We start from the raw sequence: 17,612 nt of genomic DNA on the forward strand, positions 1-17,612 counted from the left end.
CTCTCACTTGCAAACAAGACCCCCAAGACTTGAACTCATTTACTTGGGGTAGCAACTCATCCCCAACAAAAAAAGCAGAGATGGAATCCTGAGGCCACCAAGGACTGAATAGCTTATAGCAACAAGCTCTGTACTCCACACTCCACGAATGTCTTCCACATGATACCCTGGGGAACATGGTCACCTTCTCCAGGTCCACAGGGCACATGTGGAATTGTTATGGAAACCCTTATGACCTCTTAAGGAATAATTATGCAGTTATAATCATCGAAAAAGTATTATTACTTGTAATTAGGGGATAGATTCCTGTAGGGTTAAATATTAAACAGTTAAGTGGAAAATTACAATATTCTTGATTTGCATAATTCATGTACTGTTTTAAACTCTAGGAGATCAAATCTTACTTGAAGCGCATGTCATGCAAGAGAGACAAATAGTTTCCACAGTAGGTATGGAGGTTACGTTACCCTAGAAACAAGCCACAACTGTCTATAAATGCATAAATAGCATACATCATCTTACATACATATAGGCCAACAATAATAAGTAAATAAATAATAAGACAGATAAGAGAAATAATATTTGTTTTTTGTATATAAAACTGAAGAAAAGAATTATCGCAGCTGTCTCTCTGTGTTCAATTACTGACAATTTGTTGAATTCACACAGCACATGAATAAGTACACGACATGTTGTGTACCATAGAGGCATCCTAATTTATTCACACAGGTTTCAGGGTCATAAGATTGTGAACCCTTTCCAAGGTCCTATTTCCATGGCAACTTATGCTGCTCTGGAGCAGGTTATAGTTGACACAACAGATCAACAGATGTAACACCACATACTGACCAAATACCAAAATGTATTTTTATATACACACTGTTGCTGTATTATATACTATATTATCATTTTTTCCAGACATATTTATTTTATTCCAATTTTAATTTCACTGTGACTGGACTGGTGACCTGTCCAGGGTGTACCCCGTCTCTCACCCGCAGGTTAATGGATAACAGATGGATGGATCGATGAGACTGATCAATTAGGTTTTGAGAGGATACACTTCATCATCTCACTAACAAGAATATTCTAACCTTGCAGCGTGGTTGGGTTATGGTGGAAAACAACTTTTATGTTAAAAAAAAAAGCTATGATAGCTTTGATTCTATACCATTAATACCACTAGTACAATTAAACACACTATGTAATAGTATAAAACATTCATTTTTCATATATATTTTGCTAAAACATTACACTTTTTATATACTGTGCACTGCATTGCACGTCTCAAAAATCCCTGTGTCAAATTTGATACCAATGGATTTACAGGATTACGCACACTACTGAAGTATTGTTACCTCCCATGTTTTGATCCTCCTTGCTTAACACTATACTGCATCTACTGAAGAGGAAGAGGAGGATGAGGAGGAAGACAGACCAATATATCACAAATGATGTTTGTTTTCTACAGCAAAGAGCAAAAAAAGGAAGCCAAGAGTGGGACAGGAAGAGGAAATAAAAGAGGGATTTAAGATTGAAAGGACCCCCTACACACACACACATACACATACTATGTCGTTTGCCAGTCTGAATGTTTGGCTTTCATCCTGTGATTCTCTCCACTTCAGAGAGTCCAAGGTTAGCCATCCTTTTCTCTCCTGATAATTCATGTGCTCATGCAAGCATGAAGGCACAGAGCCGGAACCTCCTTTCCAAGGCCACCAGAGCGCCGCACAGAGAGGAAATTACTGTATAATATCAGCATGGCACAGATAAGAGCAAAAAAGGATGGCTGTTTGGTGCAGCTTATAACAACAACATTGGGCGTGTTTTTTTATATATTCTTTTATACACACTGAGAAATTCTATAGCTGAGCACCTGCTTGCAGATCACCTCTTTGTATGCTCTAATCAAGGAATCTCTGAGGAAACTTTCATGTACCACAGTGCAGTAAATGATGTTATCCATCTACAATAATCACTGTCAGTATCACAGTGTCGGTATCACAATTAAATATAGGACAAATATGTCAAAGAATGAATGAATGTTATCTCCAGAGACACCCACAGTTAAGAATCATGACTCACCTTCCTCATGGTGATTGAACAAAAGCCTCCATATGCACACTGCACCTCTGATTTCCCATTTATAGCAACACAATGTTAAATGTTAAAGCCAGAGCTCCACTGATACATTGTCTGTTAATACGATTGGTTGACATTGTTCTGTCACAATGTGTTACTGGATTTATGCCAATCTGAAATACAATCTATGCAGGCAACACAGATGTACTATAAATACATCCTACATAGAGTAAACACATTTTAACACAACATTTTCAAACATACTAGTTTTATTTAGGAAGCTTACATTATTATTTTATAACAAAAATATTCAAAATAGGTCAAAGTGATGAACCCCGGAATGCTAAAAGTCAGTTGTGTATCCATTAGTCCAATTATTTTACTGGTCCTGATCAAGTTGAAGCCTCCCCCAGTCTTAAATCATACAGTATATCTCAAACATTAATTTAATATTTACTATTCTGGTTAAACTGCCATAACATTACAAGAGTACAAGCAGACTGGAAAGTGGACTAGGAACACATGACTAGAAAAACGTTGAACAAAGAAAAAGAAGACCATTCAATGAAGACCCATTTTTTTTTCTATTTTGCTGCAAACCAAACACCAGAACAGCCAGCTGACAAAATTGATCATCCTCCATATTGGATTATCTTTTGAAGTCACGTTTGATCATGGTGAAGTGTGTGTAAGGTCGGCACACTCAAATTGTTGCTGTAAAAGAGTGTGTGAGGTCGCACAGTCTGTCAGAGGTGTCTTTTGTGTGCATTCAGAGGATTATAACTATCCTTATATCTGTGCTCTCCCCCATTTTTCAAATACAGATACCTCCCCTCCCATTGACTTCATTCTGTTCTGGTCCTCAGAACAGCTTCCTGTGTCTGTTTGTGTTGTTGAATTTTCCTTCATTTCTTTCTCTCCTCATATTTTCCTTCCTGCCCTCCTCTCCGCCTGATGTCAGGTAAATTTAAGCCATGCTGTTGTGTTTGGCTCCCACCTGCCTGCACTGTTAAGTTCATCTGTCAGCCAAGTGAGATGCAGCGCACCATGTTAAACGAGCCTTTAGCATTCATCTGCTAGCCTCCAAGACATGCTGGCTGCCTTAGTGCATGGCCAAAACCTAGAATTCATTTCCTGTGTGAGTGGGATAAAGGGGAACCATCATGCTAATCATATTGATCAAGATGAAAAGCAGGTGGGAGTCCTGCGGTGTGGTTTAAAGCTGCCATGGGCAAGATTTTAATATGAAAATCCACCTGTCCTCCAAAGAAATGTTGCAAACAGAGAGAAGTTTCTCATCTTTAATGATTAAAGGGCCATAAATTCTAAATATCTAAATGTATGATCACTAACACTCAGCTGGTTTGCGTGTTAAACCAACTGCTAAATTTCTGACGTCAAACTTAAGATATCCAGCTGGTGATTATCTGATAGCATCACCATTACATACTAACCACTGCCTCACCTGCAAAACTGGACCAGTATGACCATTTTAAGTATTTAACTGGTACTACAAGTTCCCATACTTATCAGTGTGAAGGCACTTGTGCACTCAAAATAGCACGCTAAGTTATGCTGTATCAGACACAAGAGCAAACAGAAATGTCATCCTGCGCTTATGGCACTACAAAATCTGACGAATAATGAGACACTTAATGTCTGTATACACAGCAAGTCATTAAATATTTGTCACAATTTCTATGTCTGGTTGCTCAGAACTAGAACCCCCGCTATGAAGAGTGGGTCACAGTCAAGTCATGCTTGATGAACTTCATTTGCCATAAAACAGATGAGAAAGTCAAAGATGCAGATACATCACAGAATAATATGACCTGCACCTAAGAGGACAATAAGGACAATTTAACTAAAGACACAGGACAATGTGGAAAAGTCATAGAAAAAAAGAAAAACAAATTTTATAACAGAACTGGTGTTTATTCATTAATATTCATAATCTTGTGTAGTCTTGCTACAACAGTGTAAAGCAACGATTCTGACACATGTGTAGGACATACAAAGGACGGAAATGTCACTCTAAGGGGTCCAAGGAAAAGGTTGGGACAGCTGCTCTAGATCACAGTTTAAAAGGCAGTAAGTGATTCCTCACAGCCAGAGAAAGTGCATCCCGGTTCAGGCTCTTTAGGACTTTGAATCCTACCTCACTGGGTGATCAGTGTGCCATGGGAAGGATAAACATCTGTCAAAGGGGTGCTCCAATGCTTGGCGTTAGGACCCCTTCTCTTTGCTATATATTTTACCTGTCTAGGCACGACTGTCCACATTGCAGATGATACACACATGACTTCTTATATCACTGGTACACAGATGATTCCCGACTGATGGCCCTACAGTGGAAGGACCTAATCTACCATGCCACCTAGTTCTTGGTACAGACCCTGACCATTTCTAGATAGATAGATAGAAAGATATTTTATTAATCCTCATGGGGGATGTCCAGTAGCACAGAAAGAACACACAATGCCACAACTCACATAAAAAACAAATAAGTAAAATAAATAAATGTACTATGTGCAAAAGGTTTGACAAGACAAGAACCCAGGCCTGGCCCAAGGCAGAAGCAAACTATGAGGCGGCTTAGGGCCCCCGGTTACTTACAGGGCCCCAAAGAGCGCCTGTAACCTGGGTAAAAAAAATTAGTAATCTCTCTCCTCCAGTATTTCTCATGCAAAATCGCTCTCGCTATATTAAGTACTCTCGCGAGTATAGTATTGTATGTCATGTGGCTGCGCTGGGCCAATTACAACATAGTGTCGTGACCTTCCCTGGTCACCCCGGATTGTCAGATTTCGTCTCCTGTATTCAGAACATTGAGTGAAAGAAAATACCCTGGGTTTTGTAGTTTCGCCTTTTGCAAAAGGGAGAACACAGTGAACACAGGCCTGCTTCACTCCCGTCCATACGTGTTCTGCCCCTTCCCTGGACACAGGCTTGTTTTATTGAAAGTTGAGGTACATTTGCATAATAGATAAACAGTTCTTTAAGACCCTCGTTGGTATTCCCATATTGGGACATGTTGCCCTTTTATCTCCACCTACTAATTATAATAATTGGTCTAACATATTTATGACTATGAAACACTTTGTCCCTTCTATGTTGGTTGATTTATCTTAGGTCCGTGGCTCCTAGTGTTCGGCCTTCACCTCATCAAAGAGTTCCTCCCTAACTCTCTGTAAGAGTTATAGATGTGTTTTTCTCTAAGTGTAAGCTTATATAATCAAATACATATGTGGTCTATATCATGTCATTGCGTAAATAACCTTGTATACTTCACAATAGTCACGTGTCCACATCGAGCCAATTGACAAGCAATATTACTCAAACCTCAAGCCACCACCCGTAGGTACAGAGGGGATGTATGGAAAAGTTTGCTGCAGTTATGGTTCAAAGTTTTCGGTTCGCTTAAAGGTAGGAGATTTCATTCTGATGCACCTTTTTTTAAATTAGTGTAACTTCTCTTTACAATTCGATAGCAACCAAATAGTTTGGCAGTTTTGCTTTAAAACAAAGAATATTAATCATCTGTGGAAGCTACACACCAAAAGTCCATGATAAAATATATGTATTATATATTTTAAAAAATAACATTGATTAATACAAATGAGATGATATTACACATTCACATATTACACACAGTGCAGCCTATGGGATGATGAAGTATCTGATGCTGAGGTGGTGGTATGAAATTTTGCTTAGGGCCCCATAAAGGCTTGGGCCGGTCCTGCAAGGACCCGTGTAGGTCTGAGTCCAATCTAAACAACAGAGTGTCCTTGACAGATCCAAAGCTATTATTTGGAGTACTAGTGATAAAGTGCTAAAATTTAACAGGGGCTGTTACACAGTCTAATGGCATCAGGAATGAACGATCTGAACTTCTCAGTTCAACATTACAGGGAGAGGAGACTACTGCTACTGCGGCTGCGTCTCTGAGCTGCAAGAGTCTCATGGTGAAGGTGTCTGTTGTTGTTGAGGATGGGGTGAACCATACTCTTCATTACTCACCTGCTATGGCTCCAACAGACGTTTTTTTAAGGCTTGCCTCTTTACACATTCAACTCATGCAATCACTTGTCTTGCCTACCATGTAGATGCTGGGTCTAAGACTTAATTGCTCTCAGAGACATGTTGGAACATTCTCACACTGGTGCCCCTACACACAACAATCAATACTATATGTATTATTTACTTCCTTGATGTTGAAGCAACATACTAAGTGCTACAAGAGCAGGAAGAGAGGATCCCTCTCTTTATCTCTATCACTAACTCCTTTGCAGCGTAGAATTTTGTAAGTCACAGTGGAGCTACATGACTCTACATTCTTATTGGTGCACTGTCAATATAATTTTTAGGATTAGTTTAAAAAAATTCCTTGCAAAACCATATTCATGCCACATCATGCCGAGATATGTGAGATCATGTGGAACAAATATGAAGGAGCTGGATTACTGTCAACATTGAAAATAGCACATTTTTGTAACAATGGTAAAAGATGACATAGGAAGATATAAATATATTGGTGGTATTTTCTTGTAGAGACATATTATCACTATAATTGTATCAAATATAAACTCTCCATCTTGCATATTTACAGACCAGTGATGCACAACAGGTAAGAACACCGTTTTAGAGCCACGACCAAAGATATCTCCACGATGCTCATGATGGTCCTCTCTCTAGGACAGCCCAAAATCGCACAGGGTATACCCAACATTAACCACTGAATCTGAACCTGCTTTTAAGTCCAAACCACTCAGTAGACCTAACATTAAAAGCATTTTATTTGATTTGGTCTTTAAATAACCCTTTTTCCTGAAGGTACATTTTAAAATTAACAAAGTGGCTTTTCTAATAATTAGCGTCCTCTGTTAGGGACAAAACTGAAATTAGGGCTTACTGTTTAGAGACATCTATTGTGCATGTGTGTGTGATTTCCTGTCCCTTGTTCCGGCTCTATCCTCCCCAGTGTTATATTCCTTACAGTTGTCAATGTGTGTTATGTAGAATTCCCAAGCAATCTTATATCCTTGCTTTTATCTGACTGTATCCAGTTAGCTGCTCTATAATGTATCCTGCATGAATCATGCATATATGCTACCAGGATGCAGTGTACTGTATAATTTTTTCAGATTGCTTCTTATTTGCTTGTCTCTTCTTTTTTCTTGTGCCTTTTTTACTATATACCAACCTACTGGCCAGCAAAAGGGTGTCCTCATATGTCCCTGGTTAAAAGCATAGTTGCACAAAAAAGAGTAATAATGGTTTGAAAGAACTCTAAATGTGCATGTATAGAGTGGAGTGTGCAGATATCTGTTCACTGTCTGCATTCAGCTGACTAGACACTGAAGTTCTGTGTTGACTTTTCATTAATTCAAGCACCTGCCTACTCTAGTGCCCGTCTGAGCACTCTGCCCCATGTTAAACAGACTGTTAGTATTCAGGCGGAGCACACACATAGGGTGGATAATGATAAAGACAGAAAATAAGACATACAAATTAGATACAATTACAAGACAGCACCAGTGTCTGCTGATTGTAATCGGGAGATTGCTGGAAGTAGATCTCATGAGAAAATAACCTTATACTTCAGCAGTGTAATTGTATGTAAGGGAGGTTGTCTGGCTTCCTGTGAGTGTGTGCTCTCACGGTTGACCTTGCCTGGTGGGAGTCTCTTTAGACCACCTACACGAGGGCACTAACTGTGCCTGACTTTGCTCGGGAATCCTAATGGATCTACTCCTTAAATCACACTTTTTTTTTTCTTTTTTTTTTTTAAATAGCACTACTTCGTTGAGCACATACTACACATCCTTCCAGGTGGGATGCAAGGCAAGGAGACAGGGGAATATTGTGAGAAAGGTGAAGGAAGAGCAGAAGGAGAAATGGGAGTATAAGAAAATAAGGCAGAGGAAGGAAGGCAATATTTGCGGTGAGAGGAGGGGAGGACAGCTGGTGCCGTGCCCATTCAGTCTGAGGTTTTTATTATCTAACCTCCCAGCAGGGAAAATATCCAGCTCAAAATAGTTTAACACTGTTAAAACACTGTGTCATCGGCTTCTGTTTTTTTTTTCTCATTCCTGTGGATGACTGATGAAATATAGATGAGACATTTCCATTATAGCTGCGGTGATGAATTCTGAACCTGTTCCAGGTTTGCAACAAACCTGAAAGCAAAGCCGCAGCCTGGTGCAGGCCTTGTTTACACAGGTTATCACCTCTGACAAGATGTTGTCAATACCAACAGTGATGGCTGTGCAGTCGGAATTTCATAAATAATAGATTTAAAAGCATTTACCACTAATGTAATACTTCCTGCCAAGGGTAAATATGATGAAAAAAAACAATGATTCTGTATGTCAGAATCAGAATCAGTAGCACCACCTAAATGTATGCATAGTTGAAAAAGTACAATAATGATTTATTGGTTTAGTGCTTTTTAAGTTGACTTAATGACACTACATCAACATCACATTATCTGTCACATAAAGTCAACTTTTTGCATTGACTCATTTACAGTCATGTTCCAAAGTTAGTTTTTGCATAAAAACATAAATAGTGGGTCATAATGGGTCTCCCCATATAAGGCAAAAGTTTCAGACGAATGACAACATGTATTTTTCACAATGCCATTATTCATTTAGCAAAAATGAAGCCAAAAAAATAATGTGGCTGTTTGTTTTTTTTGCAGCTAGGTTAGACATTAAAAACTACTTGTTAAGTTAAGGCATAAGAAAACAGGGTAATGTTAAGATCATCTTATCACAAATACATAACAATAACAGCATTTTACAAGGAACTGCCCCTTGCAGTCACCATTTTCAGTGATAAATAACGGCGTTATACATAAACGGCTTTTTTTTTAGTAACGAGTAATCAAAAGAATTACTGTTTCCAAAGTTACAATGCCGTTACAGTTACTATTGAGCTCATCTGAGCAAGCTGTGTGGGAGCTTTGAAGTTTTTTTCTTTGATGAGAGACATTACTATAGGTCACTATAGTCATTATACTATAAGTAATGACTGGATAAGGTAGAGGACAATTCATGGTCAGAGGCAGAGTGGGGCAGGTGTTCAAATACATATGCGCACATACACAGTTGCACACACCTACAAAGTTACACATGCTACTATGGCAAGTCCAGCAAATACAAAGATAGTGTTGTTTAAAAGGTACAACAAACATTACTTTTCCCTCATTGAGAGAAAAAGCAACAATGTATATGTTAATTACATGTTAATTACATTATGTCCAGGAACTTTTAGGTTATAACGTGTGTTTCCGCATCAGTTACATCAATTTGAATCTCATGAAGCACCTTTGTAACGCGCTGCAACAAAATATAGCAGCCCAAACCAAGGTGATAACTCTGAAGACGGATCTGCAACATCCAAGCAGATAAAGCTTGATTTTACTGCTCAACAAAATCTTGGGACAGACAGAACTAAACAGACTGACAGTCAGGTATGTTGTGGAAAACATGTAACATGTAACAGATCAGTAACAATAATTAACAATTATTGTAGGAAGAAAGCAGTATTTACACAAGAAGTTACCCTTTTTTTAGCCAAACACCTCACAGGAGACGAACACGTAAATAAAACTGCCATGGTAGGTGCAGTGTGTTTACTTTGAGAGCGAAGGTGCAGCATTGTTCATCATATTCTGTTTTTTGCCAGAAGCAATAAACAGACGTATCATCTATTCTGCTCAACTGGGAATGCAATAAACACTGCATAAATATCAATGAAATGATGCAAAGCTCAAGATAACTTGATTCACTTTAAGGCTGCCTCACTGTTAAGCTGTCTTTGTATGGAAGAACACACACACTGTAGCGGCTTGTGCACCGAAGCCTCTATTTCTGTCTCCAGTTAATTCCATTCATATTGAGTGGAATATGCTTTGAAAAAGACTCAGTGATACACTTTGGTATTCTCTGTATATGGTCTCTACAAGGCCTTTTCTACTGCGTTTTTAATGGACAGAGAAAGCTTTTGTTTGGAGAAACACAGGAGGATGCAGAGGCTGAGACAAAGTGCTTTTTTTCCCCCACTCAGAGCCTCTTTTCTGAATTCTGACATGTCAACAGCAGCTGCCCTTTGATTTGCAATGCACTTAGTTCACTGCTGTGTTGCAAATCATTCTGACAAATTTAAAGGCTATTATTTATAACAATATAAAAGATAGAAATGCTCTATGCAATTAAAACATGTGTGATGCTGCCTTCTCCTCATGTGTCCCATTGTGCGTTAATTAAAATCAGCAGCGAGAGTCCTGAGAGGCTGTGCAGCATTATAGTAAGACCTGAGGCGAGGTAGCCCCCACTTTGCACATGATGACATATGCAAAACAAGTCCTAAGTTTTCTATGAATTAAGGACAACTGGATAACATAAATGTCTTTTCTTCACACACCAGTACCTGCCAATGCACGGCAGGATGATAAAAAGTTCTGGATGGATTGTGCAGTCAGTGTTCTTTTTGCTCTCCTGGAGATAGTTGTTCACTAGCAGAGGTGTATGCTTCAGATCATTGTCATGTTGGAAGAGGAAATGATGACTAAGACTCAGCTTTGCTGCTGACTGCTTTAAAGACTGTCTTTCAAGACATTCAGATTTCATCTTTCATTTTTTTTCATGATTCCTTCCACTGTGACAAGATTCACAGTTACAGACTGAAGCAACCCCTCAGCATTATACTGCCACCACCATGTCTGTGGTATTTGGGTTCATTGGGTTATATGCTATGTTGTTTGATTCTTTTATTTTTCTGTCATTCTGATGTAGATTAGCTGCTGTGCTTTGGATCATTCTTCTGTTGTATGACCTAATTTCCACCAAGCTTTAACTGTCAGACAGATGACCTCACATTTGTCTCTAGAACACTCTGCTATACAGAGTTCATGGTCCACTCAGTGACTACAAGCCCAAATCATCAGTCCTCCACCACTGTGCTTGACAGTGTGTATGAGGTGTTTCTGCTGAAATGCCGTGTTTGGTTTTCAGCTGTAGATGATTTACTGACCAATTTTAAGTTAAAGATGACACAAATTATTGCTATTGCTCCATTAAAAATCAAAAGAGTCACTAACAAGCAGAAAGCGCCATGGAAACAAAATCCAGCTGTTAAACTGCTGAAGAGAGAGTGTAGGAAGACTGAAAGAAAATAGCACAAATATAATCTCCACATTTATTACCAAACAAATTATTGTCTAACATTATCAATGGCAACATAAATAATGCTTGTGTGTTATTTTTTACTTTTAAGAATTTAACAATTCCCTCACCAATTAGCACCTGAGCTTCTCTCAGGTAATAAATGCGATGAGTTTGCATCTTCTTTCAAAGGTAAAATAGATCAAATAAGACTGAATATAACTCCACAGCTACAGAGTGCTCAACAGCTAGAACAAATGTCTTCAAAGAAAGAGAAATGTCAACATTTAGGCTAACTGACATTGAAACACCTGAGAAAAAGATGGGACAGAACCCAATTACCTATCTGACATGTTTCAGCAATTCACACCGCCTAGGTCTCTCAGCTCACAGGAAGGAAACTTGTTGGTAAAACCTGAAGTCAAAACAAAATGTGGTGAAACAAGCTTTCAGCTTATGCAGTTCAGCTCTGGAACCAACTTCCAGAAGAGATCAAAAAATGCACCTACTGCTAGCAGTTTCAAGTCTAGACTTAAAACCAAGCTGTTCTCTGATGCTAAAAGATTAACTTTTAATCACCATGTGTCTTTTTTATTCTGTACACTTTTTATTTAATCATCTTATGCCGTTTTATTGTATTTTATCATCTGTGTTCTTACCTTTTTAATCATTTTCTTTATAATTTTATTATTTTTATCAGTTGTGCTTTTATTTTTTTTCAGCAAATTGAACTACCTTTGTGTATGAAATGCGCTATATAAATAAACTTGCTTTGCTTTTATGTCAAACCTTTTCTTATTGTCTCTAATCTGTCTCCGGTTTTAAAGCCTATGCTTCAGTTTATTTCCAGTGGTTGTGCTTTCCTGTGGATAAAACAAATAAAAACCAGCAGGGGTACCTAAATTCATTGAGCTTCACAAAGTAAACATCCTGCAGTGCAGCTGCTCTTTCACCAAAAATAATGAAGCAGGTGGAGGCTTTTCATTTGAACTGCCTCCTGCATCTGTGACACCCAAAAAGATCCAGGTCCGGCGCTAAAAGCAGCTTACCACCTGGATCATTAACACTACCTCAACAGCTCCTTTATTTTAGATTTCTAAACAGGTCAACAAAGTAAAACCCAGAGCCTCTCCTTGGCTTTTGGCATCATTAGTTTGTTTACAGCACTGCTGGTGCTAGATCCCAAGTTACCCATTCGTTAAAATTTTTTCAAGGCAGCCATAAAAAAAGTCTTTAAATCAAATACTGAGACAGCTTACCTGTCTTGGGGTCAACAGAGAAGTAGGGCTGTCCTTCCAAGATGCTGTAAACTATCTTGGCACTGTTGCCATAGGTTGGATCATCTGTATCTGATGCTGTCACCTGGAAAACGGACGTTCCTGTGCAGAAAAGGGAAGATTTTCAAGAGTTATTATTATTATTATTATTATTATTATTATTATTATTATTAGAGAGAAGCTAAACAGAAAGCAAGGCAGAACAATTCATATGCACCATTAAAACAGGGATAAAAGTACACAGAGGTGTAGGCAGTGTGGAAAAACTCGGGACAACTAGCAGGTCCATCCCAGATGTCCTCAGGTCATGGGAAGGTTCACATGACTCAAAGCGGTCAGAGAGTTACACACAAACACTGATGTTTTAAAATCAATTCTCTGAGAGCCAGGGAGCCATCTTGAATGTACTGAAGCTGTCGTATTCCATGCTTTTCTCACCAGCATTCCTCTGACTCTAGCAATATTTTTTTAGATGGTAGAAAGCCAATGAGGTGATGGATTTGGTGTGGATTATTTGAACATTAGGTATGACAAAGAGGGGAGTCTAGGTGAGAGCAGACATTTACACATTTATTTACAGCAACAGTGGGATCAACAAGGGACCCGAAACACAGACCCCTGTTCCACAGTGTTTTACAACCACCACCAGCCTGCCTTCTTACATGAAATCTTGATCCTTTATTGTCCCATAATCAAGTGATGTGTTAGTGGACATCAGCCAATGGCACATTCAACTGCTAGAAATAATTAAATGTGAGTTAAGAAGGTGAAACAGAGTCAAAATAACATTAAAGGCATAGTTAGTGCACACAGAATATCACTAAAAGTAATTTTGATGCTATGGCATAATATCACATCACAGCACAAGTTGAATGTTTTCTGTATAAAGGCAGTAGATGAGAAGAGTATCAGGTTTTCTGGTCAATAGCCAAATATAACTGTTCCTCAAACACCCCTCACCAGCTTATTAGGAGCATCTGTGAATTGTTTAGGTTTACGTTGACAGGGCTTTTCTGGATAGAGTCTTAAAAAACCTCTGACAGCTGTCAGATAGACTGTTAGAAGTCTCCACTACAACATAGCATTCAGTGTATTGTGTAACTGCAATTGTGGCATACACACCAGTACACACACCAGTAAGTAATTCTGCCCTGCTGAATGAGTGTGCATCTGTATCAGAGGCTTCATCTCGCTCACTCTGTTTTATTAATAAAAACTGTCACAAACAACAGTGACTCTATTAACACGCTTAAAAGGTGATAAATCATTGTATGGAAGAGATTCACTTCACACACAAGCAAGAGGAGAGAGGAGAATGTACACAACATATACAAAGAAAAAGAAAAAAAAGCCATATTTTGTTAACAATACATCCGACAGCTATGACACATGGTTACATTGCTACACATGAATCATATGATTGTAATGGCTGACATCTGATGATGTGACCAATACAGTTGCAAAAGTAGGTTGGTAGCTAAATTGCAAAATTTTGGGATCAGAGTGTTCTCATTTTTACTCTTTCAAATACTCTTAAAGTATGAATATGTCATGATCCTTTGCTAATGTTATTTGGTACATCTCAGCAGTCAAAGACTTTGAAAGGCTCACACCACCATCTATGCCCTGCTATGGGCAAAGACGCTTATTGTTATAGAGAAACACCTTTTTAAAGTATGGATGGATGTATACATAGATTGTAAAACTGCTGTGACACCTTTTATATATATTCAGTTTTATAACAGATACATTTTCTATAATTACTGAACAGAATTTATGCTGTGTCTTCAGGAGTCTGGAGCATTTTTTTTTCCCTATAGTATAATTAACGAACAGGCCATATCATTCTGTCACAGTTATTTGGTTGGCACAATGAATGTCAGAAAACTGTAAAAAAAATAAGTACATTTCAGAAAATATTGGCTTTACCATCATAACAAAATGTCAATGTAACACAGCTCTGCATTATTAATATGGATTTGTGGAGTTTTTGCTTTTAGAATTTAATCCAGTTGTTGATATCAAAGTCTGAGCTGCTTTCTTTGGCTGCAAAGCATTGGCTAGTTTTTTTTTTTTTCAATATGAGGGAAAATAATACTCTCATGAAACAAACTTGTGGAGGTCAAAAAGGGCCCAACAACAAACTGACTAACTGTACAGAATATATTAAATAACCGTAGTGAGACCTCTCGAAGGGTCTGGGTATGGTTGGAGTGTTCACACATGCGTTGCATGCATTAAGGTTTAATTATGTAATTATGTATTATGTATTGAGATCGAGATGCATTTTGGAAAGATCTCATTGCAAATCTTTATCCCAGTGTGCAGGGCTAAAAGTTACCACCAGATCATGCTTGTACAATGGCTTCACTGAATTATAGCCTGAAGAGTCAGAATTGAGAAGTGAAGCATGGATCTTAGTGATCAGTCCTTTTAAGTCCATTTAACCGAAACCACATGTTTTCCAGCTCCTGATTGATTCAAGAGACCTAGTACAGTGGCGGATTTGAAGATACTTGTAAAAATCATAGTAAGGAATACTAAAATCAGCCTTTATCTTCTCAAATGACTTAATAGAACTTGAGCACAGCAGGTCCACAAATTTTGACAGGCCCTTGGAGGCCCAAGCCAATAAACCAATACTCCCGATTTGTGTTGGTAGATCTAGGTTCAAAGCCAGTAGAGACCGAATAGAGATGGCAGGTGGAATATTAAGATATCTCTTCACATCTCTCCAGGCCAGTAACGTATATGGGGAGCATCTGCCTTTTCTGCACTGTATAGGGACTGAAAATCCTTAAGTGTACTATTAACAGCTACTGGATCACAGGTAACATTCCTGTTCTGTGTCTCTATTATTGTCAGGGTTTGTGGTGTGGGAGGACAGCAGGCAGAGCAGTTAAATTGAGGTCTTTTATTTAAGGCCAAGAAGCAAAAAACAAAGAGTCCAAACTAAAAATCACACTTACTTATCACATTTATCCCCGAGGGGAAATTCTTGTTTGTTACAGACACATAGAAGAAAGGATAATTGAAATGAAATAGAAATATATAATAAATATCTAAAATACCTAGACAGCATTTAAATCCCTGAGTTGTTACCTAAAGAACATACTATTGTATAAACCTTTACATAGTAAAGAGCATGACATGAATGTACAAGTATGAATGTACAGTGTCTGAGTGACTGTTACAGTTCAGAGTTCAGTAGTTTGATTGAGACAGGCAGGAATGATTTCCTGTGTCTCTCAGTGGTGCATCGTGGGAGTCGGAGTCTGTTGCTGAACGAGCTCCTGTAGCTGGTCAGTACAGTGTGGAGTGGGTGAGAGGGACAGTCCAGTATGGTCTTTATTTTGGACAACATCCTCCTCTGACACACCTCTGTCAGAGAGTCCAGTTCCTCTCCCACAACTTGGCCGGCCTTCCTGATGATTCTGTTGAGTCTCACCCTCAGACTGCTGCCCCAGCAGACAACAGCATACATGATGGCACTGGCCACCACAGACTCATAAAACATCCTCATCATCGTCCTGCAGATGTTGAAGGACCTCAGCTGCCTCAGAAAGTAGAGGCGACTCTGGCCCTTCCTGTACACAGTGTCCATGTTCTTACTCCAGTCCAGTTTGTGGTCCAAGTACACTCCCAGGTATTTGTACTCCTCCACCACCTCCACACTGGCCCCTTTGATGCTGGTAGGGGTCACTGGAGCCTTTGTCCTCCTCAGATCCACCACTAGTTCCTTTGTCTTTGTCACATTGAGCAGTAGGTGGTTGCTCTCGCTCCAGGTGACAAAGTTGTCCACCACGGACCTGTACTCCCTCTCATCACCACCAGTGATACATCCAACCACTGCAGAGTCATCAGAGAATTTCTGGAGGTGGCAGGTCTCTGTGCAGTAGTTGAAGTCTGTGGTGTAGAGAGTGAAGAGGAAGGGAGAGAGGACGGTCCCCTGTGGAGCCCCGGTGTTGCTGATCAGTCTGTCTGACACACAGCTGTGCAGGCGTACATACTGTGGTCTGCCAGTCAGATAGTCCACCATCCAGGACACCAGTGGGCACCAAAAGCACTTGATGGTGTCAAAAGCACTTGAAAAATCAAAAAACATGATTCTCACAGTGCTTGCCGGCTTATCCAGGTGGGTGTAGACTCTGTCCAGCAGGAAGATGACAGCGTCCTCCACTCCTAGGCGGGGCTGGTAGGCGAACTGGAGGGGATCAAGTAGTGGTTGGACCATGGGCCGGAGCTGTTCCAGGATGAGTCTTTCCAGAGTCTTCATAATGTGTGACATCAGAGCCACGGGCCTGTAGTCCTTTAAGTCGCTGGGACGCGGCGTCTTTGGAACAGGAACGAGGCATGATGTCTTCCACATGACAGGGACTCTCTGAAGAGTCAGGCTGAGGTTGAAGACATTGTGAAGTACTCCACTTAGCTGGGGGGCACAGGCTTTCAGGACCCTGGGGCTCACGCCATCAGGGCCTGCAGCTTTGCCTGTGTGGAGTCTCTGCAGCTGTCTTCTCACCTGCTCTGTGGTGAAGGTGATCACTGGAGGTGGGGAACCAGTAATTTCCAGGTGATGACTGTCAGCCGAGGGGTCTGAGGACGAGGTGCGAGCAGGGCCATCTGGATGAGCTGTGGGGGAAGAGAGGGCGGGTGAAGTGGCTGGTCGTCCCTCAGCTGCTGAAGAGTCGTTAGCAGGGTGAACTGGGGTCACTGTATCAAATCTGTTAAAAAACTGATTCAGCTCATTGGCCCTTTCCACACTGCCATTAACTCCAGCACTGCTGCTCGACCTGTAACCAGTGATGGTCCTTATGCCACTCCACACCTCTCTTGTGTTGTTTTGCTGAAGTTTCCACTCCAGCTTCCTCCTGTACTTCTCCTTGGCCTCCCTGATTTTTATTCTCAGGTCCTTCTGTGTAGCTCGCACCTCCTCCCTGTCGCCGCTTTGAATGCCTTCTTTTTTCTATTTAAAATGGCTTTAATGTCCTTAGTCACCCATGGCTTGTTGTTGGGGTAACAATTCACTGTCCTAACTGGAACAACACTGTCCACACAGAAGTTTATATATCCAGTAATGCAC

At 39.8% G+C, this 17,612-nt stretch overlaps 1 protein-coding gene across 1 annotated transcript in view; it reads right to left on the minus strand.

Annotated features, from left to right (window-relative positions):
* LOC114449747 (cadherin-18-like) overlaps positions 1-17,612 on the minus strand; it is a 138,956-nt gene that overhangs the window by 68,995 nt on the left and 52,349 nt on the right. The window contains exon 3 of the mRNA XM_028427576.1: positions 12,515-12,634. Within this exon, the coding sequence (XP_028283377.1) occupies positions 12,515-12,634 (120 nt within the window). The remainder of the gene's footprint in view (positions 1-12,514; positions 12,635-17,612) is intronic.

This window comes from Parambassis ranga, chromosome 17 (genome assembly GCF_900634625.1).
Source record: "Parambassis ranga chromosome 17, fParRan2.1, whole genome shotgun sequence".
NCBI lineage: Eukaryota > Metazoa > Chordata > Actinopteri > Ambassidae > Parambassis > Parambassis ranga.